This window comes from Ursus americanus, chromosome 24 (genome assembly GCF_024610735.1).
Source record: "Ursus americanus isolate L20-20 chromosome 24, mUrsAme1.1.p, whole genome shotgun sequence".
In the NCBI taxonomy this organism is placed as follows: domain Eukaryota; kingdom Metazoa; phylum Chordata; class Mammalia; order Carnivora; family Ursidae; genus Ursus; species Ursus americanus.
The window spans coordinates 40,028,817-40,055,952 of record NC_142150.1 but is presented as its reverse complement, the minus strand read 5'-3'; the positions used below and the strand labels follow the sequence as shown (position 1 = coordinate 40,055,952).

At 57.2% G+C, this 27,136-nt stretch overlaps 1 protein-coding gene across 4 annotated transcripts in view; it reads left to right on the top strand.

Moving 5' to 3' along the window:
• NRXN2 (neurexin 2) overlaps positions 1-27,136 on the top strand; it is a 97,186-nt gene that overhangs the window by 10,720 nt on the left and 59,330 nt on the right. For 2 of the 4 annotated variants that reach the window (XM_087854993.1, XM_087854992.1), the window contains exons 2-7: positions 842-859; positions 5,672-5,701; positions 8,001-8,072; positions 12,364-12,665; positions 18,893-18,937; positions 26,524-26,685. In XM_087854993.1, coding sequence (XP_087711119.1) covers positions 842-859; positions 5,672-5,701; positions 8,001-8,072; positions 12,364-12,665; positions 18,893-18,937; positions 26,524-26,685 — 629 coding nt within the window. The remainder of the gene's footprint in view (positions 1-841; positions 860-5,671; positions 5,702-8,000; positions 8,073-12,363; positions 12,666-18,892; positions 18,938-26,523; positions 26,686-27,136) is intronic. The other 2 variants (XM_087854991.1, XM_087854994.1) reach the window with 1 other exon arrangement.

Genomic DNA, 27,136 nt, shown 5'->3' with positions numbered 1-27,136 from the left:
GGGACTTAGGGATGGGCCCAGTGTTGTCCACTATGTTCTGACCCCCTCCCGCCACTGAAGTGGGCCCTGTAGCCGGTGGGGGCAGGAGGGGGGCGCTTCACCTCCCCCAGCTGCTTGTCCTGGAATCACAGAACCGGAGCCAGAGGGGCCTCGGAAACATTCGAGTCTGCCTGTCTCATTTTTACAGAGGAGGGACAGGTGGCTCGGAGAGGTGGAGTGACTGGGATGGGATGGGAGACACGTGGCTCTTTGAGGCCGCGCTGTGCTTTCTGACCTGACCGCGTGTGGATGACTTTTCTCCCCTGGGGCGCGGGGCTGGTTGCATCTGTGTGTGCAAAGGCTTTGAGTGTGGGTTGTGTGAGAGATGACACGTGTCTCCGGATCGCTGAGCGCCTATGTGTGTCAGTGTGTCACCGAGTGTGAGTGTGTCTCGGGTAAGCCCTGTGTGAGCGTGTCCCCATCTGTCTCCGAGGCAGCGTGGAATGCAGGGGAGGAGCGTGCCTGGGAGAGGCAAGCCTGCCTGCCTGCCACTCCGGGCTCTGTCTCCCATTCTCCATGTGAACTTGAGGGTCACTTCCCTGCTCTGGGCCTCAGTTTCCTGAAACGTAACATGAGACGTGGGTCCTCTAGGACCATGTGACCCTGCGTGTGAGGCCCTGACTCAGGTGACAGCTCCGTCTCTATGCCCTTCCAGCCTGGGTGACTTGTGCCAGGCCCTAGGTGGGCTCGGGGAACTCCTCACCCCCCTTGGAACCCTGTCCTTGGTACCCGCACTAACCAGCCCTCCTTTCTTCTCTCTCTCTCTCTGCCTTGCCCTCTCCTGAACCTCGCCGGCCTGCAGAGGAACACCCCATGGAAGGTGAGTGATGCTTTTTGGTCATTGGGGTGGCAGATCAATCACCGTGGGGTCGTCTGTGAGGGGGTGTCGTTGGCCACCTGAGGGCTCCCTCTCCTGCCCATGTTTGGGGGCCCTCTCGGGGAAGGATATCTGGGGGTCCTCTTGGCTACCTCGACCCCACCTCTTGCCTGTTCCCTCGTTATTGGTTTCCTGGGGAGAACCACCGGGCAGAGGGCAGGCCTTTCCACGGGCCAGTCTGCCTCCTGACATGTCCTCTTCTTTAGGGAGGAGATGGGAGTGAGGGTGCAGGGACGGGGCTGGAGGATCTGAAGTGCCCAGAAGTGAGTGAGGAGACACCCTTTTGCCCAGCCCAGCGGAGGGAGCTTGAGAGGAGGGAGCTTGAGAGGGTCACGAAGCCGGGGGCTGAGGGCTGCTTGGGCGGAGTCCCCTCTGGGTCTGAAGTTTGCAGGCAGAGGGTGGAGGGCTGCATCCCAGGTCCACGGGTGTAGGTGGGTGGCAGCTTCTCTGCTCTGACACTTGGGCAGGCCCCTGGCCCCTGGGCTGGTAGGCAGGGGCGGTCTGCTTCTTCGGCGCCAGGGCAGGAGCCGGCCTCCTTTGGAGTCCCTCTGTCCATTCCTTCCCTGTCTTCTGTTTCGTCTGCCTTTTCTCTTTCTCACTCTCTCTGGTTTCTGTCTTTACTTTTCTTTTTCTCCAGGGCTCCGTCTCTGGACCTCTGTCTCTGTGTCTGTCTTTCCCCAGGCTCTCTCTGGGCTCCTGTCATTCTCTGAGCTGTCTGCTCTTGCTTTGGTGTGCCCTGCTCCTTTTCCTCCTCTTCGGCAGACGAGGTCGGGGACATGGGAAGGCTCGGTGGGCTGGTCCAGGCGTGGAGGCTGGGCTGCCCCGGAGCTCACGTGGCCACCGGGGAGAAGGCAGGCAGCCAGGTGGGCGGGAGGTGGGCTCCCATCCCCAAACCTGTCCCGTGTTCTTTTCCTGGAGAAGCAAGAAGAGGGTGAGAGTGGGAGGGAGGCAGCAAGGAGCTCCCTGGGCCTGGGCCCTGGCATGAGAGGGGCAGAGGACGGCGCCCAGGATGGGGGAGTCCTGGGTGAGAAAGAACGGGAGGGCTTTTGGCTGGAGTGCGGGCTGGAATCCATTTTTCCTTGTGGTGTCCATGGTTTGGCTTGCCTCTTACTGATGTTTCTTCTCCTTGGGTGGCTTCGGTTCCTGGAGGGCGGGCACCCATCTGTGTGTGTGTGTGTGTGTGTGTGTGTGTGTGAGCAAGAAAGAGAGCGTGTATCTGTGTGCACACGTGTTCTGCGGGCTCTGCTGCTCGGTTGTGTCCGCGTGCCTTTGTGCATGTCGGTCCCGCTATGCGTGTGTGCTCGTGCCTGCGTGTGTGCGGGAGTGTGAACACTTCTGTCCTCAGGTCTTCTGTGGCGTGGCCCCCATCTCCGGGTGCCTCTCGGGGAGTGTCTGCATCTGTGTCTGCATCTGTGTGTCGGTGTTCACCTCCGTGTGCGTGACAGAGTCTGTGTGTCTGCGTGGACGCAGCCTTCTGAGGGCTGGAGATAAGATTTAGTGCTGATGTGACTTTTACTTGCTCTTGATGTCATGTCTCCTCCGGAACAAAGGGAGAGATGGAGGGAGGGCAAGGGAGGGGAACGAGCCTGAAGGGAGAGGCTTGTGGGGAGGAAGAAGAAGGGGGCAGAGAGATGGGAGGAAGGAGGGGTAAGTAGAGGCAGGAAGAGGAAGTGGAGGGAGGGACAGAAAGGAGAGACCTCAGGGAGGGGAAACAGCTAGGCCAAAGAAGAAAGCAGGGGGGGAGGGGCTGCTGAGGAGAGGTGACCGAGCTAGGAGGGGACAGAAGAGGGACCATCAGTTCTTTCCCAAGCAGGCAGGATAGACGGGGACAAGGAAGGAAGCTGGGCTTGGGGACAAGTGGGGAATGAGCCCCTTTGGATGCCACCGAGCCATTTCTTGGGGGCGGCATGGTGGCCTGCTGGTTTGGGGGTGGCAGTGCAGGGGCCCGCATGTTGGGGGTGTGTGTGTGCACACCCAGGGGTGTGGCACATCTGTGTGTCTCTCTGTGACGTGTCTGCTTGTGTGTCTCTCAATCTTGTCCCCTGTTGCCATCTTCCTTCTTTAAAGGCTGGTCCTCTTGGGCTTCTGGTAGAAGGGCAGGGAGTGAGACTGGGGCTGGTTTTGGGGAGGGGGGCTGGGGCCTCCTCTATGGCACAATGCTCTGGACTCTGCCGCTGAGGTCTTGGGAGTCCTCCGTGCCGCCTTCACCCTCTTTACCCATCCCTCAGTGCTGTGCCTCAGGCCTAGCTTTCCCCCAGGAACTGGGCCATCCTGCTCCCCACCCCCGACAGCGTCTCCTTTTGGGGATTCTGATTGCCTCTCCTTTCTCCCTAGCCTCTTGTAGTGGGGAGAGAGGACCCAGAAGCAGCCAGATAAAGTGCCCTAGGAAAGGACCCTTGGTAATGCCATCTATCACCAGTAGCCTCTTCTCCAGGGGGTGGGAGGAGGGGCTGATGCCACAGGTCGATGTGGGGAGGGGTTACCCAGGCCGGCTGGGCACGAGGAAGGAGCAGAGATTTCAGGCCTGGGGGACAGGGGCGGGCGGTGGGGGGCGTAGGCAGGCCAGGCTGGCCTGAGCCATGGGTAGACAGGGCAGGGAACCGGCCTCCCCTTCACCAAGATGGCTGGTGCTGTCACGCCTGAGGGAGCTGAGCAGCTGGTTGCCGTGGTGACAGAGGGAGAGTGCCGCATGCTAATGAGGCTGCCTGGGAGCTGGGCAGTGGAAGGGTCTGCTAGGGGAGAGATTTGGCTGCATCCCCACCCCACACTGCCGCACAGGCCTGCGGGGGACAGAGGGCCAGTCCTAGAGCCTCCAGCTCCTGGGCCTGGATTTCCAAGGATGGGGGCCCACAGGCGAGGCTGTTTCTGCCTGGAAGAGTTGGGTGAAGGTTTAGGGCTCTGGATCTGGCTCCTGGATTTAGGGGGTTTGGAAGAAAATGCTGGTAGACCTTGGGGAAAGTTTGTGGGGGGTTCAGAGCAAGGAATAAGACTCAGTCCAAATGCTTGGTCCTCCCCTGTTTTGTGGGTAAAACCTTTGGCTTCCCAAGAGCTGTTCTCTCCTGATGCAGCCCTTTGCAGCTGTGGTCCCCTCCCCCAGCTGGCCTGAGACGCACAGGTGGGGGAAGACCCATGCCTTTGCCCCAAGAGAGGAGAAGGGGGTGATGTGAACCTCTGCCCACAGGGTCCAGGCCTTTGGCCCCTGGCCACTCCCTTCCTGACCTCCTGGAGCACAGGCATCTCGGCCTCTGCTTTGTCTCAGAGGCTCCTGGAGTTCTTTACCTGGATAATCCCACTCTGGCCTGGCTTTTTGTCCCTAGGGCCACCCTCTCATTGCCACAGCACTGGGATGGTTTCCAAGGGCTGTTCCTTCCCCACCCTTTTGGCTAGAGACCGGGGATGAAGGGTGAGGGGAGAGGGAGGGCCTGGCTGGTCCTGTCAGGGAGCCCTAGGGCCTCAGCTTTGCTGCCGGACTTGGTGCTGCCAGTCTCTCTGGGGGAGGGCTTTCTGCCACCGGTGTTCTCCGGGGACTAGGGTGCTGGTCCACTGGGCCGGAGTCTTTCCCCCTAAGGTTTAGGAAGGCCTGGGTCAGGGCTGACAAGCCCTTTGCAAGGGGTCAAGGTAACCATGGAAAAAAATCCCAGCCCATCTTGCCCAGAGTCTTGGGGTTAGGACTTCTGTTTTCCGTTTTCCAAATTCAGCTTTTGGCTCATCTCAGAGAGGGCCGGGGCCAGAGAAAGGGCGTCCGTAGAGTAATTCTGACCTCTCAGAGAGCCAGACCTCCTGCCCACGGGCCTTGGCCGTCTTCTTTGGTTCTTGCTGTCCCAGAGTGCGGGCCCTAGTCTCCTAGTCCTCCTTGTGGAGGGTCCAAGCTGGGGATCTGTGCCCCAGCGTTTCCCGTCCTCCTGTCTGCTTCTGCTCTGACTTTGTCCTCCCGAGCCCCACTTTCCTCGTAGAATCCAGGAGCTCAGCCAGATGTATGGAGGTTGTTGGGGAGGTGGGCAGCTGGGAGGACTGGGGCTGGACAGGTGCCTTTCCACAGCCCACTTTGGTGGGAGATTCCTTCTAGGCCCAGGCCCCGCACCCCCCCCTCCCTTCTCCGCCAGGCTCACAGGGTGAGGGCACGGGGTAGGGGGTGGGGCTGGAGGTCCCCTCTGTCCACTTAATCCTGCGCTAACAGGACACTCTCTCTCTCTCCAGGTGGCTTTGATTTTTGTGTCGTGTTTTATTTTCTCCTCCATCTGAATCGTTTTTTCTCGTTGACTGTTTTTTTTTCTCTCCGCCTCCCGGAAGAAAAAAAAAAAGAAAAAAAGAAAAAGGAAAAAGCAGCCCTCCCAGCCTCATGCTTCTCCTCCTTTTCCTTTTTTTTTTTCCGGCAAGAAGAAAAAAAAGAAACCAAAATCTCCTCTCCCCCCTTGCAGTGACTCCTTGCCCCAACCCTTCCTCTGGTTCTGCCTGCACCCCCTCACCCCGTCTGGTACCCCCCACTCTCTCTCTCTCTCTCTGTCCCCCCCTCATGCCCTCCACCCTGTTTCCGGCATCGGGGCCCCTCTCCTCAGCTTCCGGGGCTGGGGGCTTTCCCCTCGATGCCTGTCACAAGTTAAAAAGGGTTTTTAAATTGTGGCAGTAAAAGCTTTTTTCCCCCCTCTCTCTGGCTGATTTTGATGACTCGTGTTTTTCTTTGTTTCTTTCCCCTTTTCTTTCTTTTTTCTCCTTTTTTTTTTTCCTTTCTTTCTTTCTCCCCTTCCCCTTTCCAAGGTCCGGCTCACCTGACGTTAAACAGCGAAGGTATGGTTTGAAGTTCTGGTTTGGATTGGATTGGATTGGATTGCCCCCAACCTGCGACTGGATTTTCTGTTCCTCTCCCTGCCCCCTCTCCCTGCCTCCACCTGTCCCAGCGCCTTCCTGCCCTTCCTGCCCTTCCTGCCCGCTGCCTCTGTTGTCTCTGTGTTCCGGGACTGGGGCGCTGGGGTGGGGGCGGGGCTGGCCCCCCCATCTGTGCTCTCCCCTCCCCCGCCCTCCCTGCCACGCTCCATCCGCCCTCATCTCACCTTGGTTTCTGACATCAAGAGATGTTGCAACTCCTGCCGCTGTCTCCAGTCACTCTTTTGCGTTTTCCTGGTAGTGTATCTTCTTTTTCCCTTCTCATGGTGCTGTTTTATTTCCTTCCACTCATTCTGATCATTCTTTCTTTTCCGTGGACCCAAGTTCAAAGAGAAAAGCACAGGCTGGAGGAAGAGGCGTTTAGGCAGCCTCACCGCCCTCCCCCTGCTGCTACGGGGTGTCCCCTCTGTCCACAGTGGCAGCAAACGGGGAGAGACAGGGGAATGGAGGTGCGGGACACCCCCTTTGCACAGCTGTCCCACCATCCACCCTCACCAACATCTCTTGACCCCGTTTGACAGATGAGGACTTTCAGGGCCAGAGAGAGGAGGTGACTTGTGAGTGATTATGTGGCCTTTCAGTTGGTGGTACCATTGGGGCTGCTTCTCTATTTTTAGCCTCCCTTCAACCAAGTCCCTACCATCTTTAAAAGTCCTGGTGTTCAGCAAACCTGACGGCCCAGGAATCCTGACTGTGACACCCCCCCCCCCCAGGGCCGAGCTCCCCCAGGTCTCCCCATCACTGATTCTTGAGCTCAGGTACTCCAGACCCTTAGGCTCCCCAAGTCCAGGGCGGCTCCCCAAGCCCAGGGCGGTCCTCTGTCAGGGCTCATCTTCCATAGAGGGGGGTCTCTAGCGTGTAGGCAGGGGAGGCCTAGAGGATGAAGACTGGGCTGTGGGGAGACACTCAGATCTGGAATTTGGGATGTTTAGATCTGGGAAGGTAGGGGCCTGGGATTCTTGCCTGGATGTGAAATTATGGCAAAAGCTGTGGGGGAAGGGGACGTCCCGAGGGGGTAGTCAGGGCCCGGGTGGCTCACTTACCTCCTTCTTGGCTCTCAATGCCTGGTTCTGGGGGTGTTGGCGGTGGCGCACCTTTGTCGTAGATGGAGACCCAAGGGATCCAGAGCTCCGCCCCCTCCCGCCCCCCCGAAAGGTCCACAGCTCAGGTGTGATTCTAGCTTTACTTGTGGGGATTTGGGACTGAGGTGGAATAAGGGCCCAGACATGGACTTTTACACTCCATTTGCAAGCCATCCTACGCGGTCCGGCAATAGGTGTGGGGGCCTGGGAGCCAGGCGCTGAGTGCACGAGTCACTGGCAGGGGTGGGTGGAGAGCTCAAGCCAGCCTGGAGCCCAGATGTGATAACACGTGTCTGCAGGGGCTTTGCAGAGGAGGCCTGGGTGTTGATGAGCTGCGTGGGGGTGGGGCGGGGGGAGTGGGAAGTCAGCCCTGAGAAAGGCCTTCCCCACATCCGTGACAAGGTCCAGCCAGGCAGAAGCTCTCTGGGTGTGCGTAGCCCTGCTGAAGGCACAAAGAAAGGACCGAAACCACGGCCCTGGCCCTGGGAAGCCCCGTGATCTAACTGGCAAAGCAGGAGACAGAGGTGACAGTAAGAACACTCACTACTATGTGAACCAGGTGTAGGCGGAGAACCAGGTTTGCCTTGAGGACAGGCCAAGAACACAAGAGGCCTTTGGTGTGTGAATCAGGAAGGCCTGGGAGGAGGGGTGCCTGTGTCAGGCTTTTAAAGGAGTTGAAAGGCATGAACTCCCGCCCTGCAGAGAAGGTGCGAGAAGATGCAGAATTGGGAGGGGGACAGTGAGCAGAACCTGGCAGTGGAAGGTTAGGGGCCTGTAGGTCCTAAAGCCTGGCCTATTTGCATGTTCTTGGGAAGAAGGAGCTCCTGAAGCAGCAGGGAGGCCCCCCCCCCCGCTCCTCCCCACGGTCTCCCCAACCCTGGGCCAAGGGCAGGAGCTGGTGGCTGTGAGTCTCATGCGGTCTGTGGGCCTGACTGGGTTTGTCATCTGGCTCCTTCCCCAGAGGCCCCGAAGCAAGTGAGTCCCCAGAACAGCACCCCCGTGCCCCACCTGTACCTCCAAGCAGGATGTCTACCCTGGAGAGGACCTTCCATCACCTCAAGGCTGGGGTGGGGCTGGCTGGGTAGCCCCCTGTGCCTGACTCCCCAATTCTGCTTCTCCAGTAGGGTCCTTACTGTTCTCCGAGGGGGGGGCCGGGAGAGGAGGAGCCGGCGAGGTGCACCAGCCAACGAAAGGTCAGTGACCCCACGGCCCCCAGAGAGCCCAGCCCTCACCCCTTGCAGGCTAACTGCACATCCTTTGGAGGGTGGCAGCTGAGTCAACAAAGCTGGACCCCTTTGTCCCCCCTCTGAGGTCCACGGAGATGGCTGGGCCTGCATCCTTGGGACCTGCCCTGGTGTGAAGGGCCACAAACCTCCATTTCTTTCCCAAATCCCAGTTGTCTGAATGACCTTTTTTCTAGAACACAGATGTCTTTTGGTGGCAGAATTTCAGGCCTATCCCTAGAAAGTATCTGGGAAGCAGGGTGAAGAAGCAGGGTACCGCCCCCATTTAACCATCAAATTTTGGAAGCCCACTAGATGCCAGCAGCCTAGGGGGATTCTGGTTAGGAGATGAGACCTTTATAATATGTATGCATCCCCTAAATGAGCCTTCACCACCCTCTGTGGAAGGCCTCCTGGCCCTGGGTTTGCAGACGCAGAAGCCGACGCTTGCCCGAGGCCTTCAGGCCATCTAAGGGCTGTATAGGTTCTCAGTGACTTTTTCTGCATGGAGGTTGCTTCCCTGAAGAGATGCTCTTTCCTAAGGAGTTCGGGGGGCAGTTTAGCAACCCTCAAGGAGCTCAGGGGGTGCCAGGTGCTGGGGCTATGGAGTCCCGAGTCCCGTCTGCGCTCGCTAGTACGTGCTGTGTGGTTGGCTTTCCGCCGTCCCTGCCTTCTTGCCAGCTATTCCGTATCTCTCTCAGCCCACTCTTGAGAAAGTGGCCGGGCCTTCCACCCCAGAAGTCTCCCCCGAACGCTCCACGCAAACCCCCACGCTGCTCGCTGTCACCCTTGTCTACACGTCGATTTTGTCGCTCACCACCCTGCATCGTTACTGTCACTTCCCCGTTTGCCTCCCCCCCCCCATCGAGCTCCCTGAGGGCAGGGGTGGGGTGTTGTCATGTGTGCACCCCCAGTGCTTCACACAGCTCCTGGCTCCTGTGTGGGCACGTGCTCAGCAAGTTTATTTTAAATGGGTGAGTGGTCTCTGTTCTCAAGGGGCTCATTGACATTCTGACAAATCACTACAAGAAAGCGTGGTCCACGCAAAGTGTATGAAAAGTGCAGACTTTGTCCAAGAGGAGTTAACTTATTCATTCATCTAGAGAGAGGCAGACACGTGCGCGCGCACACACGCACGCAGAGAAAGTCACACCAGTGCAAGAGTCATTTATTAGTGGAGTAGTTTACAGTTTATGAAGCTTCATCCCATCTGTTCTCCTTCTAGAAGCCATAGCAACCTGTGAGGTAGGCCGGCGGTCAGCTCCTTTGTCCAGAGGAGAAAGCTGGGGCTTAGAGATTTGCCTCTCGGTCAAGGTCACCAAGCTGGTAGAAGAGCCGGCATTAGTGCCCAGGTCTTCTTTCTCTCATCACACTTCCTCTCAAGGGAGCAGTACAAGATGTTACTAGGCAGTAAGTGCCAAATGAGCAGAACAGACAGCTGTAGTGCTTAAGAGTAGGGAGGGGCGAGGGAGGGCTGGAGACCTTCCCAGAGGAGGGCTCTGAGCTGGGCCGGGAAAGGAGGCTGCTGCTCTGTCCCTCATGGCTCTTACAAGTCCAGGACTGTAACAACTGGTCTCTAGCCACATTCAGCTTGACTGGGGACACTTGTGGGGCTCCACACTCCCAGACCATGGGAGGTGAACCAGCATCAGCCCTGACCCCCCCTTCCTGTGCCAGAGAGAGGGGTGGGCATCAGGAGCTGCAATTGTTGCTCAAGGCCTGCTGGGAGGTGTAGTCCCCTGGGGTCTGCGCATGGTGGTGGGGGAGAGCGCCCCCTGGTGCTTTGGTCTGGCTCCTCCCAGGTCTGGTTTGCGCTCCGTGAGCACCCTGGGTGGGCATCCTTATGGCCACAGAGACCCCCCATCAATCCCTTGAGGTCCTGCTGCCCTCTTCCCCCTTTGGAGTCTGTCTCTGTCCTTCCCACCATCCTTGGGGTGTCTTGCTCACATTTGCTCACCTCCTTTCTGTCCCTCTCTTCCAATTCTATCCCCGCTGTCTGGCTGCTCCGAGCCTCTGTCCATCTCTGGGCCTATCCAGGTCGCTGGCGGAATTGGAGAGCATGTAAACGGCTCCAACTCCATGGCTGGCTTTGCCTCCTCTCCTAGGAGATCCGAGGCAGAGCCTGGAGGAATCGAGGAACGGCCTTGTTTCTTCATTTCGCCTTGGCAGCTGTGGTCCATCCCCTGGCCCTCCTCTCTGGTCTCTTTTGTTCTGTCCCCATCACTTCTTCACGTGATTGCTTTATTCTTTCTTTCTGTTTGACTTTCCCTTTAATGATAGTTCCTTTGACCGCAGTGAAGGTGAGGGAACGGGAGGGGAGGCCTGGCTTCTGGGGAGGACTAGTACGTGTGGTAAGCCCAAGGTCAAACACGTCCCCTTCTCTGGTCCTTGAGCCCCCTGGCTCTGCCAGGGCCTGGGCAGCAGGCCTGGTTGCTATGGAAACGGCCAGGCCCTGAGAAAGCCTTGGCTTCCATTCCCTAGAGGCCCCTGTCCCCCTTTCCTTGCTGGCCCCATTCCGTCCCCCTCACCTGTCCCCTCTCGGCTTGCCGCTTGTCTTCAGACTGCTTCACTCTGTCACCTCTTGCTGTGTCTGCGCACTGAGCAGCTCCATGTCCCTTCTGCCCCTGATGGCCATCCTTCCCCCTCTCTGTGGATCCCCCTCTGCGTTGCCCTTCTTCCCCACATCCCTTCCTGTCTCTGCCTGAGTTCCCTTCGTTTTCTGGCCCTTCTCGCCGGAGCTCGAAGGTAGGCAGAGTGGGGTTCCCACTGTCCCCATGTTGCTCTTGCCCCCCCAGCTTCACGGCCCCGTGGCCTCAGGAAACCGGGCCTTGCCAGCTGCAGTGAGTGCGGTGCCAGGCTCTGGGGCAGCAGCTGGTGCCTTGGCATCCGGATGCAGCGAGGACGGAGCCTACGGGCAGCGTGCCCGGAGGGAGAGAAGCAGGGCTCTTGTGTGCCGGGGAGAGGCATCTGCGGGAAGTGCAACCGGGTCGTGGCCGCTCCCACACGTGGTGCTTGCTCCTGTGGCCGGGCTCACAGGGGCGCAGGTGCCGTCGCAGGGCTGTGCGTGCGGCCCAGCATTGCACCCCGCTGCTTCCTGGGCCTGGTGGCCTGAGAACCCCTGTGCTCCACGAAGGCCTGAGGCCGGCCGTCCCCACCCTCATCTACCCTGGGAGGTGGGTGGGACGAGCCACTGCAGTGCTGTGCATTGGGGAGAAGCGAGTCCCTGTCCAACGTCCAGGTCCTCTGCTCTGGCCTGACTCCATGTCCCGTTCTCTTCCTTCTGTGCATGCTCTGGCTTGTGAAAGTGTGGGGCTGGGACCCCAGCGTCCCTGCACATAGCTGTTGTCCTGTCACTTGTCACCCACTTACAGACGCTACACATCCCCAAGGTCTCTCTGTCTGTTTTTGCTTCTGCTTGAAAAGTGCCCTTGGAGGGAGCCCTGTGCCGGGTGCTTACACACATACACACACACACACACACACACGCGCGCGCACGCACACACGCAAGACCCGGAGCCATCTGCTGGCACTCAGGGGTCCCAGCCCTGCCCTCTGGGGCCCCTCAGAGGCTCTCTGCCTAGGGCCTGTCTGCAGAAGACCCAGCTAGGGATGGTAGCTGGCCTGAGGCTGTGGCCCACAGCTCCCCAGTGCATATCGCTGTCACCTGCATTGTCTTCCTATGTGTCTTCCCAATGCCTTATCCCACCCCACCGTTCCCCATCTCCTCTTCTGCTCCCTGCTGCCCAACAGGCCTGCTGGTCCCATCCCCCCACGTGAGGCTGAAACTGCCCTGGGGAACTGAGAATGACCATCACCAGAGAAGAGGCAGGGGTGGGAGGTGGGCTGTCAGTGCCCCAGCCTTAGGGGAGGCCCTCCAGGGAGAAGGCAGGTGGAGGCTCTTCCACATCCCTTTGTTCAGGGGAGTGGCCTACGGGGGGCTGCCCGGGGAGGAGAGAGTGTGAACGTCCTCTTTGCCTGGCCCTGTGGTAGCTAAATTGTCAGCCGTCAGTGTGAGAGCACTTAGCAGCCTCCCGCTTTGGAAATGGACGTGGGTGAAGCGGACTTGCGACAGTCAAGACGGCCGGGTCCAGAGAGGAGGGTGGACAGGCAGGGGGATGGAAGAGGGCCTGAGGCTTGCCGGTGGGACCGCGGGGCTCCCGTTGGTGCCCGGGACCTGCGCTGGGCCGTTGGAGGGGCCGTGGGAGGTCTGGCATGCCCTGCCCCACTCAGCCTCTCCGTTTCCCCACACCGCGGCATCCAGGCAAGGAGGAGTTCGTGGCGACCTTCAAAGGCAACGAGTTCTTCTGCTACGACCTGTCACACAACCCAATCCAGAGCAGCACGGACGAGATCACGCTGGCCTTCCGCACGCTGCAACGCAACGGGCTCATGCTGCACACGGGCAAGTCGGCTGACTACGTCAACCTGTCCCTCAAGTCTGGCGCTGTCTGGCTGGTGATCAACCTGGGCTCAGGGGCCTTCGAGGCGCTCGTGGAACCCGTCAATGGCAAGTTCAACGACAACGCCTGGCACGACGTCCGGGTCACCCGAAACCTGCGCCAGGTAGGGGGAGCAAGAAGGAGGCGGGGGCCAGCTGCGCTGGGGCAACGGGACCGCGGCGAGGGGGCGGCCTGCGCCCATGGGTGTGAGGCGTCAGGGCCCGGCCCGCGAGGTGTGCTTCTGGAGAAGTTCCAGGCTCAGGGTGCGGGCAGGCGGCGGGAGGCTGCGAGCACCGGAAGCCGAGTGGAGAGGAAGCTGCAGAGCTGCCCGGGGCCGGGGCCTGAGGGAAGGGGGAGGGGAAGGGCCTGGCTCATACTGGTGGTGGAGGATAGGGTTTCCAGGGCCCAGGCTAAGAAGTCAGGTGACCCGGCAGGAAGGCAATTTGGGAGACGGGATGAGGGCCGTAGAGCCTGGATGGGTGGGCCCTGGGAGCCTGTGGAAAGGCTCTGGCCGGGTAGTTGTGGGTACCCTGACTCTAGGGCAGAAAGGTGCAAATGTAGGCGTGGGGACAGAGTGTGGCCTGCCCTCCTGCGGGGCCTTTCCAGGGCAGAGGCAGGGATGGGGTCCGGGCAGGGTAGAGGTGCGGCAGGTGTGAGGGAGAGCAGGACTGCAGGGCATGCTTGGCCCCACCTCTCCTCCGGGGCAGGAGCCCAGAGGAGACTCTTGGGTCAGCCCCTGCAGGAAGAACGAGACTCTTCTCTGCGGTGGCTCCTCAGCTCCGGCTCCCAGATGGACCACCCGGAGAGGGCATCAGCTCTGTCATCTTCGTGGTGGCCTCTGTGCCACTTACAAGGTCCAGGGTGACTATGGTGGGTGAGGCCATCTCTCTGGCCAGGCTTCTGCTTGACGCCCCCCCCTGCCCCGCAAGCTTGTTTTCGGCCCTGACAAGCACCCCCCTCAAGCAGAGTCCCAGCCAGACCCTTCTTCAAACCCAGAGTGGCCACTGTGCCTCTGGATGCCCATCTCCACCTCCTGACTGCTTTCTCCGCTCCCTCAGACAGGGGCCCGGGCTTCTGCTGGTCCTTTTCTCTCAGATACAGTGCTTTTTCTCGCAGTGAGTGGCAGGGAAGCTCTTCCAGCTTCATTGCTAGCAGGCTGAGGGCCGCCCGGAATGTGGACCGTCTCTGTCCCAGGAGGCACGTAACCTCTGCTGGGTTAGGCCTCCTCTTGCCAGTTATTATCTTCTCTGTACTTCCTAGTTCTAGCTGGCGGCAGCTAGCCTTCCGCTGCCTCTCCTCGGCACGGTCCTCTCCGTGCTCCTTCTCCCCCCTTCCTCCCCGACGGGCTCCTCCCTGCGAGTCAGGATCCTGGCTGACCTCACATTCTTCCTACCTGTTCTTCACCACCACTGGGGGCTGATCGAATGGGGAACCCTTCTCCTTGGGCGCCTTCCCCCGGCTGGGAGGCCTCCGTGAATAACCCTGCTGCTCCTCCCCGAGCCTGCCGTTCCCCGTGGCTGTGGGACTCCTACCCAAGTGCCTGTTCTCTGTGGTCCCGGTGCTCCGAGAGGTATCAAGCTTGGGGGGGGGGGCTCCTCGGTGCAGTGCCGTGCTTCATGTCCATCGTTCTCTGACCCCATCAGCGGGTGGTCCCGTGTTGCCACTATTGTCTGAGCACACCCGGGTGTGACCTGTACATTTGTCATACTTGTAGGTGCCACACACATGGCACCTGCTGGGGGAGCGGGGAGTCGCTCTGGCGCTTCTTGCTGGTGTTCCGTCCACGGGACGGCGCTGTCACCTGGTACTGCCCTCTGGCACCACGCTGCAAGCCCAGGGTCCCGATCCACGTGTCGCTGGTCAACAAATGTATTGTGCACCCGCAATGGGTACACGGGGCAAAAAGGCAGTCCGTGCCCTCCCAGCCCTTCGGTGCTCGAGGAGACAGGATGAGTCCCTGAAAAGTGACCAAAGCTACGCAAGTGCCCGGGGAGCCGCAGGGACCTTAAAAGTTCTAGAAACTGGAGAGTCACTGAGAGGAGGCTGGGGAGGCGGGGGAGGCCTGGCCTCAGCAGCAGCGAGTGTAGCCAGTGACCCAGGGTGGCCTCTTCCCGGGGCTCCCAGAGTCCGGGGTTCAAGCTGCTAACTGCTGGAAATCATTTCCCCTTAGCGCCCCTCCCCCTTTTTAAAGATTTATTTATTTTTTTGAGGGGGGGGAGCCTGAGTAGGAGGAGGGGCAGAGAGAGAGGGAGAGAGAGAATCTCAAGCAGACTCCCAGCTGAGCGTGGAGCCCAACATGGCGCTCGATCTCAGGATCCTGAGATCATGACCTGAGCTGAAATCAAGAGTCGGACGCTTAACCGACTGAGCCCCCCAGGCGCCCCTTCCCCTGGTCTCTTTTACGACAAGTCAGAGGAGAGTCTGGTCATGCGGACCCCAACACAGGCTTCATGATCAAAGAGGGTGCTGGTAAAGGCTTTGGTTGAGAATGCTCTTTAGGAAGGGTTTCTGGAGGGATCCACATCCGTACCTGTGAGGTGCAGTCCTGTTCGGATCACTGTGACGATCCCCGAGAAGGTCATTGTGCTTGTGCTCTGGGCTCCCTGACCCCGCTCGAGGCCCAGCCTGTGGCCGAGTCCCTCCTTACCAGGCCCTTCGAGTCCCTGCCTGTTTTTTCAGGGCTTCTCAGAACAAGGTCTCTAGAGCTGTGGTTCTCAACCTAGGACAGTGTGTCCCCTCCGGCCCCCTTGGGAGACACTGCCGATGGGACACTGCGTTCCCTGTCATCACATTCCTGCCGCGTGGTCAATATTTGTGTTCCTTTCTTCTCTCTACCAGGTGCTGTGCTCCTTGAGGGCTTAAAACCAGCAGCTGGTGAGCATTTGTACTTGTTTTTCAAGCGGTTTTTTAGGTGCTTTCTGAAGCCGGTTGGTGAGATTTTGGACACGAGGACCCAGCAGATCCGTTTCACACGAATATCGAACTGCCTCTGATGGCCTGGGAACGACTCCTCTTCCCTTACAAAGCCAGAGGAAAGAAAGCCTCTCCCTCCACCCCTCTGAATTGTCTCAGGACTGTGTTCTTTTTTTTAATTTTTTTATTTTTACAGCGTTTCTCGGAAGACGCTGATCATCTCTTTGCTTTTTTGTATCTCGCCTGATTTTCATGAACAATCCTGTGCAGTGGGACATAGTCCCATTTTATCAATGAGCAAATCGAGACTCAGCAGGTTAGAGAACTTGCCCCCAGGTATCCGCTCAGGACGGGGGAGGATTGGAAGCCTGTCTGCTCTCGAAGCCACGCCCATTTTCCCTGCCTCCCCGGGAGAGCCTGGCAGTTGTCACCGGTGCAAAATACAAAGGCCTCTTGAATTTGTCATTTGTCTTGCGGATCTTCCATTCTGGGACGTTCCGGAGTCTTGAAACCATCTGAGCATTCCGTGTCTCTCTCTGAAAAATGGGTCCCCTCGATCCCGGAGTAGAGTGAGCGCCTCTTCTCTGTCCCGAGCTGTTCTTGCTTGAGCTCTGCAAAGCTTGCCTCCATCCTGAGTTCTGTGATGGATGATTTCTGTGTAGAGTCCCCGTCTTGGCTTTCTTGAGGGTTAGCGCTACAGCCAAAGTTCAAGGTGGAGAGGGGGCGAAGTTGCCTCTGGTTATAACGGCGGAGCCCTCCCCTCCGTGACTTGATGCCTTCCTCCTTCCCCCTGTGCTGTCATTCTTGCGCTCCTGGACTCCAGGAGCCCTCTGTTCCTAGAGTGGGGACATTCACCATGTGCTAGTGGGAAGCGTTAGTGTTCTACATCCTGGCATTCGGGAAGGCACAGCTGCTGTGGACCCCTTCCTTGTGCCGCACACAGGCCAGCAGGAATAGGTTCCAATGCCCGCTCCCTTCCAGTTAATTTGGCCACAATCGCTGTGGGTTTTGGGTTCTGGACCCGCCCCTGCCTCACCTACTCCAGCCTGTTCAGAGGAAGCCAAGATGTCCTGACATTAGTGGCAGGACCAGACTTTGAACTCACCTTTCTTGCCTCTCCATCCTGTTTCTGAATTTGCTGTTCTACTTGTTAAAAATGAAAGTTGTCCAAGAAAGTTGAAAACTGTTTTTTTTTCTTATTTTAGTCTCCATAACCAGTTCTAGTTCAGAAAGAGTAATAGTAGTTGGCTTTTTACCTCCAATTCCCTGCTCCCCGCTGTGTCTTTTTTTTCTGTGTTGCTTGACTAGTCAGGGATATCAGACAACTCTTACCTTTTTGGATGCAATTGATTTAGCTGCCCTGAAACTAATTGTCCCTTGTCCTGACTGGTTGGCCTCTTCACTTGGAGACAGTCCCTCCAGCCAGCAGCACTAATCCTCGTATCTTGGGTTAGCCCCTCGAGCCAGTCACTGCACCCAACATCCGACTCTTGCCTTCCTGTTATGTAAACGGCTTCTGCATCACTAATAATTGATATTGGTTATTCGGCACTTCTTCTAGCTGGTAAATATCGAATTCTGTTATTTTTCATTATAAGAGGTCCTTATTAATCGTCTTTCTGAATTAGTCCTGTGCCCACCGTTGATAATAAAGCTGTAACTAATAGAGCTGCCCTGGAATACTTCTCGAAATCACACTCTTGGGTGTGCAGGTTAGTGTTTAATAGACATCGAGCAATGGTGTCCCACCGTCTCTGATACCCTCAGCAAAGCTGCCTCAGTCCCTTTGATTTCTCCTCCACAAAAACAAGGGTTATTTGGAAGGTGATTGTTGCCTCTGCCTTTGGCCTTGAGAAGAGAAAATAATCAGAGACACATAGGGTTAGGGACTCTAGAGCCCGGGATAGAAGAAGCTGGCTTATAGCTTAGGGAAGAGTAAGGGGTTTGAGAGGTGGGTAGGCCTCTGTGTTCCTTTTTATGGTGTGGTATGTGGGGGATATGGATTTCTGGTGCTGCCTGTGGGGAGTGGAGGCTCGGGGGTCTGTGGGTGTACATGGAAGGAGGCTGGGCTGCTGGGAAAGCCTTACCAATTCCAGGGGCTTGCAGGGGTGGCGGTGTGGGGGGGGGCATTTAATCCTAGGATGGATGGCTGCCTAGAGGACCATAAGACAATAAGGGTGGGGTATTTGGAGAACTAGGGGGACTTTTGGGGAAAACCTGGGCTCTGGAAAGTCAAATGAGGCGGGAAGGAGGGATCAGCTATGGGCGGGAGGGTGGGAGGAGAGGGAGGCGGGTTTGGGATGAGATACGCCATGAAAGTGAACCCTCTGACAGCCCATGGAGGGCAAGGGTTCCTCTTCCCTGTTCTGGTGGCGACTCTGTCTTCTTTTCTCAAGGAAGAGAAACAATAAAGGAGGAGCTGCCCCCTCCCTGCCATGACTCCCTGGATCGATTTGCCTATCCTCCATGCCCAGGAAAAGCAGACCCCTATATCCCTTCCTACGCTCCTTGGGAACCTCTTCCCTTCGCCTCCAAATGAAACTGCCTCATTCTAGCCAGTGCTGTGATTCTCTAGGGGCGCTGGCCACCCTTCTCCCAGCCTGACAGCCAGCTGGCCCATCACCAACCAGTTAACCCATTAACTCGATATGGCCGCTGGTCAGCCAGTCGGCCAGTTCTCTAGAGGGCCGTCTGGTTGACCAGTTGGCCAACAACCCATTGTCCATTACCCGAGTCAATAGCCCATCCCTTTCTTACATCCCTTGTCCCCCCCCCCTTCCCCTCAACTCCCTAACATTTCAGCTGAAAGGACTTACTAATACTGCATAATTGGGTCTGCTTCTTAACCCCCTGCCTTCCCTCTCTCACCCTCTGTTGGAAAACCCCGTTGCCGACTCTGTGTGTGTTACTAACACGCTTATAACCCAGGGGACCAAGGGATGGGCAGGGACAGGTGGGGTGAGGTATGAGTGAAAAACCGAACTAACCTTTCTGTCTCATTGCGGAATGTCGGCCATCTTTAAGTCGTTGCTTTCCTGGTCCAGTTCTTTTGTTGTTTTCTTCTTTACTAACCAAGGTCTTTAACTGTTCCCCTTCTCTGCAGCCGGCTCTTCCGGGAGGGGTTGGGGGGCAGAGGAATCCAGAGGAGGGTTTGGGAGGGGGGATTGGGAGAAGAAGGGATTTAATTTTTTTGTGTGTTTTCTTTCTCCCTCCCATTATAATTTAATTTTCTTTAAACAAAATGCTTCAGCTGAGCCTAAGGTGGGAGGGTCTGAACAACCAACCAAATATATATGGATATATAATTTTCCTCCTTCCTTGAGTTTCACAGTTGGTCATTTTATTTTTCTTTTCTTTTCGTTCTGTTCTTTCGTTGTTGTCTTGTTGTTGTTGTTGTTTTTTTTTGACCCCCACCCTTCCCCCATATCTCCGGTGAAGCACGCAGGGATTGGACACGCTATGGTAAACAAACTGCATTATCTGGTAGATATCACTCTAATTGTCTTACCGTTTGGTTTGCCGTGGGTTTTTTTAACTGTTCAATTCTCCCTCTTTTGTTTCCTTTCCCCATTTGGTTTTGGTTGTTTTGCTCTTCCGATTGTTTTTGGCGTCCTGGACAATCTTTAGATTTTGCTTCTCTCTCGTTTAGTTTTCCTCTTTCCCTTTTCTTTCTTTCTTGGTCCGAACTCAAATCCAAAAGACAAATGGAAACTGAGGAATTTGGCCTGTCCCTGCCCTAACCCTGACTCCTGAATTCAGATTCCTGGCCAGAGAGGCCTGGGGGCAGGTCCCATGTTCATGGGCTCTGGTTAGACCAGCCCCGATGCCAGGCTGCTGATTTCTGTTGCTTTATTTTGTTCCTTTCCCCCCACACCCCCCGCTCCCTCGTTTTTTCTCTTTGATTTAGTTTCTTTCTTGGTCTCCTGAAAATCCATGGAAAACACCATCCCATGACATGCTACGCTCTGCTCACTGTCAGCTCCCGGACCGGCCCCTCCGGTTGGGAGCGGGGCTGGGGCTGAGCCTCCAGTGGCAGCCAGCTGGGCAGATTCCTTAGGGGGGGAGGGTGGCCTTGGGAGATGCGGAGCAGCCTGGGACCAGTTCATACCAGTTGGGGGCTGTCCCATGCTGGCTTCCAGGGAAGAGGTGGCATCCCCTCCCTCACTCCTCAGCCTTGAGGGTTCGTGGTTCCGTCTCCCCCCACATTTGCATGGCATGAATGGTCTTTTCCCCCCAGGAGGGATAGCGGCCAGTTCCCCCCACCGCTCTGCTGTTCTGACTAACACTGTGTTTCACACTGTCTTCCTTCCCCCCCATCTCCCCGGACCTCAGTCCCCTGCCTGTCCCGCATGGCCTCTGACGGGGTGGTTACCTTCCATGGTGAGGGGGTGAAAGGAGGAGGTGCAGTAGGGGGGAAGCGGGGCTAGCTGTTGCCAAACTCCTCTGTTTGGGTTGGGCTCAGTCCCGGTGAGTGTCGATGTGGGTGTCTGCGTAAACGCAGCTGGTGTGTGTTGGTGTGTGGGTGCGACTGTGGGTAAATGTTGGTGTGACATTTAGGGGGTGTTAGTGGGAGACTGTGCTGTGTGTCTGTGGGCTTCTGCTGGTGACTCCACACGTGTGAATGCTGGTGTGAGCTGCGGGCTGCGGGACTGTGTGGAGGCTGGAGCCTGGGAAGGGCTCTGGGTGGAGGCAAGCAGTGGGGGCGGGCCCTCAAGTCTGGGGCCACGGTGGGCAGGAGCAGCGCAGGAGCTGGGGCTGGCCCTTTGCTCCTCGCCTTGCTCGGAGTGTGTTCCCGCGGGCTGTGGTGTGTGCCATCCCCTGGGATTCCCTCGTGCCCGCCCGCCCCGGCTCTGCTGCAGTCGGCAGTTAGTCATCGCCTATTAATAATGCAGAGTGATTGAGCACCAGGCTGGGGACCCTGCACATGGACGTGTCTGCTCCCGTGGGGCCCACGCTGCTTGGGGCAGCTGGCTGGCCACGAGGGAAGCTTGCTAGCTGGGGCTTCCAGTCTGAGCGGCTCCCCCACCTCCCCAGGGGCTCGACCTGCGAGGCTCCGTCTGGCCTGTCCTGATGCTTCCGTGGGCCGTGTTTCCCTGCACCCACAGACCCGTGGTGGCCCTGTCCTCTGCCCTGTCCCCGAGACAGTGCCCACAGCCGCAGCCATCCCAACCCTTCCCGATCCAAGACCTCAGCTGGTCACTCCCAGGCATTCTGGTATTCCAGTAGAACCAGGTGGTGGTCCCGGCGCCATGCCACACACAGGCTCTGCTCTCCAGCTGCTGCTTCTAGAAGTTAGCTGCTGTCTAGCCCTCCGGCCAGGCCAGTCCAGGAGCTGTGCATTTGGAATTCTTTCTTTATAAAGCTTCACTGGACAGCCAGCCTGTGACTTTGGGGACAGAAAGGAGGCAAGATAAACCCGTGTGGCGCACCCCAAACACCAGGGCAAAGCCATCTGAGAATCAGGACTCCGTAGACTTTCCTTCTGGTCTCGGTTCAGTTAAAAACTGACCACGCGGACTTGGGCCAAAGCTCAGTCTGCTCGTCTACTGAACAGCTGATAACATACATCGCCTGTTTCGTGGGGTCAGTGTGCCGATCAAGCAGGGCATTAGAAGTGAAAGCATATGTAGTCTGCAAAGGAAATTATGATTTTATTCATCTTTATAACATGTTAACTGATTATCTATCTGAGGGTTTCCAGGGTTGAGAATGTTTTGCAGAGAAGTGATTCCCTTCCCATAGCAAACCCCGGAGAATCCAGCATCTCTGGCCCCACAGGAGATCCTATTACCATCCCTTCTTAGGAATCAGTCTCAAAATAACTGCGTGAAACCCCAGAATGCCTCAGGAATTGGCCTGGGGAGGAGGAGGGAAGGTGGAGGAACGTGGCAAAGTTGGTTAACAGGCAGATGGCCTTGTCCGCTTTCAGCCCTGGCAAGGAACGCTCCTGCTACATTCTAAGTTTTTAAAGTCCACGGTGTGAGCATCACTGCGTGATGATCCGGGCTGGTTGCCTCTCGGTGGCCTGAGGAGCTTCACAGACCCTCGAAAATCTGTCCCCAGGGATCAGCCCTTTCAGGGGAAGACTGGAGTTGGAGCATGGAGCCCCCAAAGAGACGGGCTTCACCCTGTTCTTACTCTCAGGCATTCCTCGGCCCCAGTGCCAGCTGGCTTTGGATTTATTTTTACTAACTCATTTTTATATGGTCTCTTTTCTTGTTATTGGAGCGCTCCTCCTTGGGGGAGAGGGTGGATACAGACCAAAAAGGCCAGTCCCTTTGAGAGGTTTGGGTCAGGTGTGGTCAGGATGATGGCAGTTTTCTTGTAGAAATGATAATAGTTTTTTTTGCACACACACTGGGGTCTTTGATTCTGCTAAATAGCTCTCACATCCTGAATATGATTTAAACTTGACAAATGCCTAGGTTGAGGCATCAGGCAGAGACTGTTGTCAGTTAACTGATGGGGAAACTGAGGCCCAGAGAAAGCCGGGGGGGACCACATAGCAGTTATGGAGCGTCCGCTGCCTTCACTTCTGTTATCTCATTCGATCCGCATCGTCAGCCTGGGAGAAGTACGAGTGATGGAGGTTGTTGCACCCCCTTTACAGATGAGAGGCAAAGACTGTTCTGGAAAATGGTAAAGGCGAAAGACGAACCCAAGGTTTCTGACCCGAAGTCTTTCCCCTCTAGCGCCAAACTTTATCAAATCCAGACGTCAGGAGGTGCTGTAGGGCTGTAACTGCTGGCCGAGGCGTTTTGCTGCGAATCTTTTCAACCTGATTCTCCCTGCAGCTCCTCCCGACCCCAAACAGATGGCTGAACTTGAGCAGGTAGCGGGCCTGCACCACCTCCCTCGGCCATCCTGTCTTCAAGCCCTCCTCCCACCCCACTTACTGCTAAGGGGAGGCCTGGGCCTTCTTCCTAAACTCGTTGTTCTTAACCACCATTGTCTTCTGGATCCCTTTGAGAATCTGATGACAGCAATGGACAAATGAGACAATTTTGCATACAGTGGTGACGGCCTTCAAAATCCCAGGAAACCCATCTAGCCCACCCACAAGTCAAAAACATCGGCCCTTCATCTTATTCTCCCCTGAATAAATCCCCCTCCTAAGGGGGTCAGTGACTCTGTGATCCTAGCAGGCAGCTGGGAAGGGCTCTGGATGATGCCAGAGCAGCTTTCCCTGTCCCTCAGCCTTTCCTCCTGGGTCAGGACAGGCATGGAGTGCACCTGTAGGGACCGTTGTGGTCAGGACCCGGTTTCACATCCCACTGGCCTGCCTAAGAGGAGACAGGCGGAGTAGAGCCGAAGAGAGGTGGGCCCAGCAGGGAGGGCTGCGACCCCGCCCGGGTCAGAGGCTGCCCCTTACGGCCACCTCCAGCCTCCCTCCATGCTCCTGGGGTGTGGAGGGAGGCTGGGCTCCCGTGTCTTGGGTGCTTCACCCCTTCTTCCCTGGCTGTTCATGGCTGTTCCAGGGCAGAGCTTTGGCTCCTTCCCGTTGGCCTCCTCAGTCCTCACTCAGGACCCTACCTGTCCAGGTTGATGGGTTGGTGTGGCCTGGGTGCCGAGTGTCTGCTGTGTCTCGGGTGCTAGCCGTGGTCCTGAGCCTGAAAGGAGGATGCTTGGAAATGAGCCGGTCAGGACTTCCTCCCGCTGCCTTCGGCGGGATGTGGTGTGTGAGCAGGTGTGTCTGGGTCAGTGGTCAGTACTGAATGGGTGGTGGGCATGAGCATCTGAGTTACCCTCTGGTGAGGAAGATCTGAGCCTCGTGTCTCTCCCCTGTCTTTCTCGACCCATAAATGTCTCTGTCCTAGTGGTGGCTCCTCTCTCCTCCTCCGTTGGAAGGAAGCTTCTCCTTCCTGCACCCACCGCTCCCTCGCCTCCATCTCTGCTCTTCCCCATCTCCCCTGGCCCCGCATGCCTTCTCACCTGCGGCTGCCTCTCTCTCTCCTCTCCAGCTGGGCCTGGCTCCCAACCCTGGCCCTCTAACCCGCATGTGTCCAGCTGCACAGGCTGCTCCTCGCACGGCCCCCCTGCCCTCCTCCCCCGCCGGCCCCACCCCTTCCAGAAGCTGCGCGGGGAGGGGGGGTTGGGGGGCAGGGGCATCACAAACCCCTGGGGTGGAGGGGGACGGGGGAATTACTCCCCTGTTTCTTGCTTTTACTAACGAACCCGCCATTTTTGTGTCTGGACTTTGATTTGTCTGAGGGAACAGTCGGGTTTTACTAATCTCCGTCATCTCCCTCCTTGCCTTCCCCAGAGATTGTCCTCCATTCCCCCTACTCTCGGCTTCCTTTCCACCCAGTGCCCGTCTCCCCCGTTCTCCCTCTACTTCCTCCACCCCCAGGCTGACCCCACCCTTCCTCCATGCACCTCCCTGTGTCACCCTGTCTCCTGCTACCCTCTCCCTCAGCCCCTGGGCCAGGGCTGCTCTAGAAAGTAGTTGTGAATTTGGGGGACAGATAGGAGGGTGATTAAGGCAGCCCTTTTCCAAAAGGGGCACCGCATGGCGGTGGTTTGCATAGAGCGATAGTGGGCAAGGTCAGGTTCTCACCCAGTCTGAAGGGAAATTGAGGAGCGTGCTCCCCACAGGTCAGGTCCTCCTAACTCTAGAATGGCAAAGGCAGACGAACTCACTGCATGGGCTGGGCCAAACAGAGACCATAGGATGAGGAAAATGGCCGTAGCTGGTGCCCTGGCTGCTGGGGCTGGGGAGGGAGGACATAGCCGAGTGGCTCCGGGGGAGCTGGAAGGCTGAGGAGGCCAGGGAAGCCTCTTCCTGAGGCCCTTGGGGGCCAGTGGGGCCCTCCCCCTACACAGAAGCCAGGGCCCCCGATTAGAGCAGTCTCGGACGGTGGAGGCTCTGTCCACTCAGGGCTCCTGAGGTGTTGGGCTTATAGATGGGACACAGGTGGTGAGAGCCCAGTGTTTCTCTGGGTCACGAGGTGACTTGATGTTTGCCTTTAATGACCATGATGTGTCCCCTGGATCGTGCTGCGATTAATGTGGTTACAGGGACGTGTCAGGCCAGGTTCCTGCCCTTCAGGAGCTGACCGTCTAGCTGCGGTGACCAGACACAGGCTCAGGAACCAATTAGTGGCCCATTTTCTGGTCTTGGTGTGGGATCAAGAGTGGAGGTGCAGGGTGGGACAGAGCTGAATTTGTCCTAGGGAGACCCCTTCACCTACCACCCCTCCCTGTCCTATCCCACCCCTTCACCCCAGTCCCCTTCTTCCCTTGCCCCATCCCCCTTCTGCCCATCCTAATCTTGTCTGCATGTTTTTGTGACTAATACTTTGACCCTTCCCTTTTCCACCCCGATCCCTACTTCCCAGCCTCAGGTGGGTGGAGGGAAGAAGAAAAAAAAACAATAATGACCAGCCCTCCCCTCAAAATAAGATTCAAAAGCTTTTGAACTGCCCCCTCCCACAAAGACCTTCTGTCCTTGAACCTGGTCCCCCCAGCACAAGGTTTGATGGTTCCCAGGAGGGGGCCCCTTCAGCCCTCACTCTGCTCAGCTGTACCCCCACTCACTGTGAGTGAGGGGGACTTGAGGGCCCTGTGGGGGAAGGTCCCTTGCCTCATTCTGCCCATGTTCTTTATGAGTTCCTAACATCCTCCTCCCACCCCCATGACAATGGAACCCTGGAGACCAGTCTCGGGAAGATGGCTGGTGACATGTGCGTATGGTCCAGTGTGGGTGGGGACATCACAGGATGTGACTGGAAGGCCCAAATCTCCAGACTGTGCCTGAAAAGAGGGTCCTGAAGCATGTTTGGGGATTGGGAAGTGGGGGTGAGCTGTGGTCTGCGGAAGCACAATGTTGGGTTCTCCGTGAGCCAGCTTCCTGATGGCTCCTGTAGGAGCCTGCCCGCTCTTCCCAGGTGACCATCCTAAGCCACAGCTTCCCTACAGTGGGGCGCTCATGGTCCTGAAGCCCTTGGTTTTCCCCCCACAGTCTTGCTGGATCTCTGGAGCCCTTGTGGGCTGCTCCTATGGCTAAACTTTTCCGGGGCCACGTGGGCATTTGTCTGGGGAGGGGGTAGACAGAGAGTTCCCTGGATCTGTCACTCCCCGCCAAGGTCACTTCTGCCTTCCCCAGGCCATTGCTGAGCCCCTGTCCTCTCCTTGGAACATCGGGTACTCCCCCCTCCTTTCGTTGCTTTCTTAGCTGACTTTTCAGCCCAGGGCTAAGATATCGTGAAGTTAGCCCTGTCCCCCTGTTCCCTAACCTGGCTGTGAGTAATGAGGGTGGGGTTAGTAGGGAAGATAACAAAGAAACGAGGGCAGGTTGATGAATAGATAAAGGGCTACCCTCTCGTTGGAGACAAGAGAGCCACCCGCATACAGAGGAGCCTGGGGAATAAAGACACAGACTCGGGAAGAAGGCACGGACCAACGGGAACGCTTGATGTTAGGGTGGTGGTGGGAATCAGCCCTGAGGGTGTTATGCATGCCCCAGGATGTTCCAGCACTCCCCAGTAGTATCTGAGCTCCTGTCCCACATGCCCTCGCTATCTCCCATTTCCCTGCCGGTCTAAGACAGGACTTCTCAGTGCCCCGAAGGGACGGCCACAGGTTGAGACAAAGCCACCAAGATCCAAGGAGAACTGGTGTTCTCTACCTCCTTTATGAAAGATGCTCTTAAATCACATGAGGGTCCAGAGAGCACTGCAAGAGGAGGGGAGTGAGGATGCCATTTGCACCCCCCCCATAACGGGGCCTTGTCCTGAGGTCCCTACTCCTGTTTGGAGCCATTTCCAGGACGTGCTTCTTCTGTTCTTCATGGTGGGCACTCCCAGTACCCTTCAGGCCTCTGCCTGCTGAGTTGGGGGCTGTGGGGCAGGCCTTAGCCCACCCTGAAACCATCAAATCTTGTGCTACCTCCTTTCCTGCCTTCCCTCTCTCCCCCCACTGTTCCTCTTCCAAGACAAGCAGACATAAAAATGGGGGGTCCCCCTCCCCCACAGCCCCCTGGCCCCTCCCTTGCCCAGCCCGTGGCTTTTCCCAGGGAGTTGATGCCGGTTGTCTCCTTGTCTCTCCCCCTCCCTCCCTGGGCTGGGCAGGTGACCATCTCGGTGGACGGGATCCTGACCACCACAGGCTACACGCAGGAGGATTACACCATGCTGGGCTCGGATGACTTCTTCTACATTGGGGGCAGTCCCAACACGGCTGACCTGCCGGGCTCACCCGTCAGCAACAACTTTATGGGCTGCCTCAAGGACGTGAGTAGGGCTAGGAAGGGTCTGGGGTCAGCCAGAAAACCCTTTGGTTCCTGTGTTCAGTGTGATTTAATCTGAGCTGGCCAGTGGCCAGGTGGGGGAAGACCTCCCCTCTTTAAAACCTAAGCATCATTGACTCCATCAAGAAGTTTCTCTCCTCTCATTTCCGTGAGCCTCCGAAGTACCCCGTCCTCTCAGAGGACCCTCGAGGGCAGCAGTGGTGCAGAGGAAAGAATACGGGATGTGAAGACTAAAGACCTGTGTTTGGTCTTGGCTCTTCCCCCCACTAGCTCTGTGACCTTGGCCAAGTCTGTTGGCCTAATTCTTAGTTTCCTCATCTGAAAAATGAGTAGTTGGTACCTAGTTCTCAGGGTGGGTGTGAGGGGCAGATGAGAATGTAAATAAAAATACCTTGTCAATTGGAAGATTTCCACTAGATGTGAGCAGTGATTGT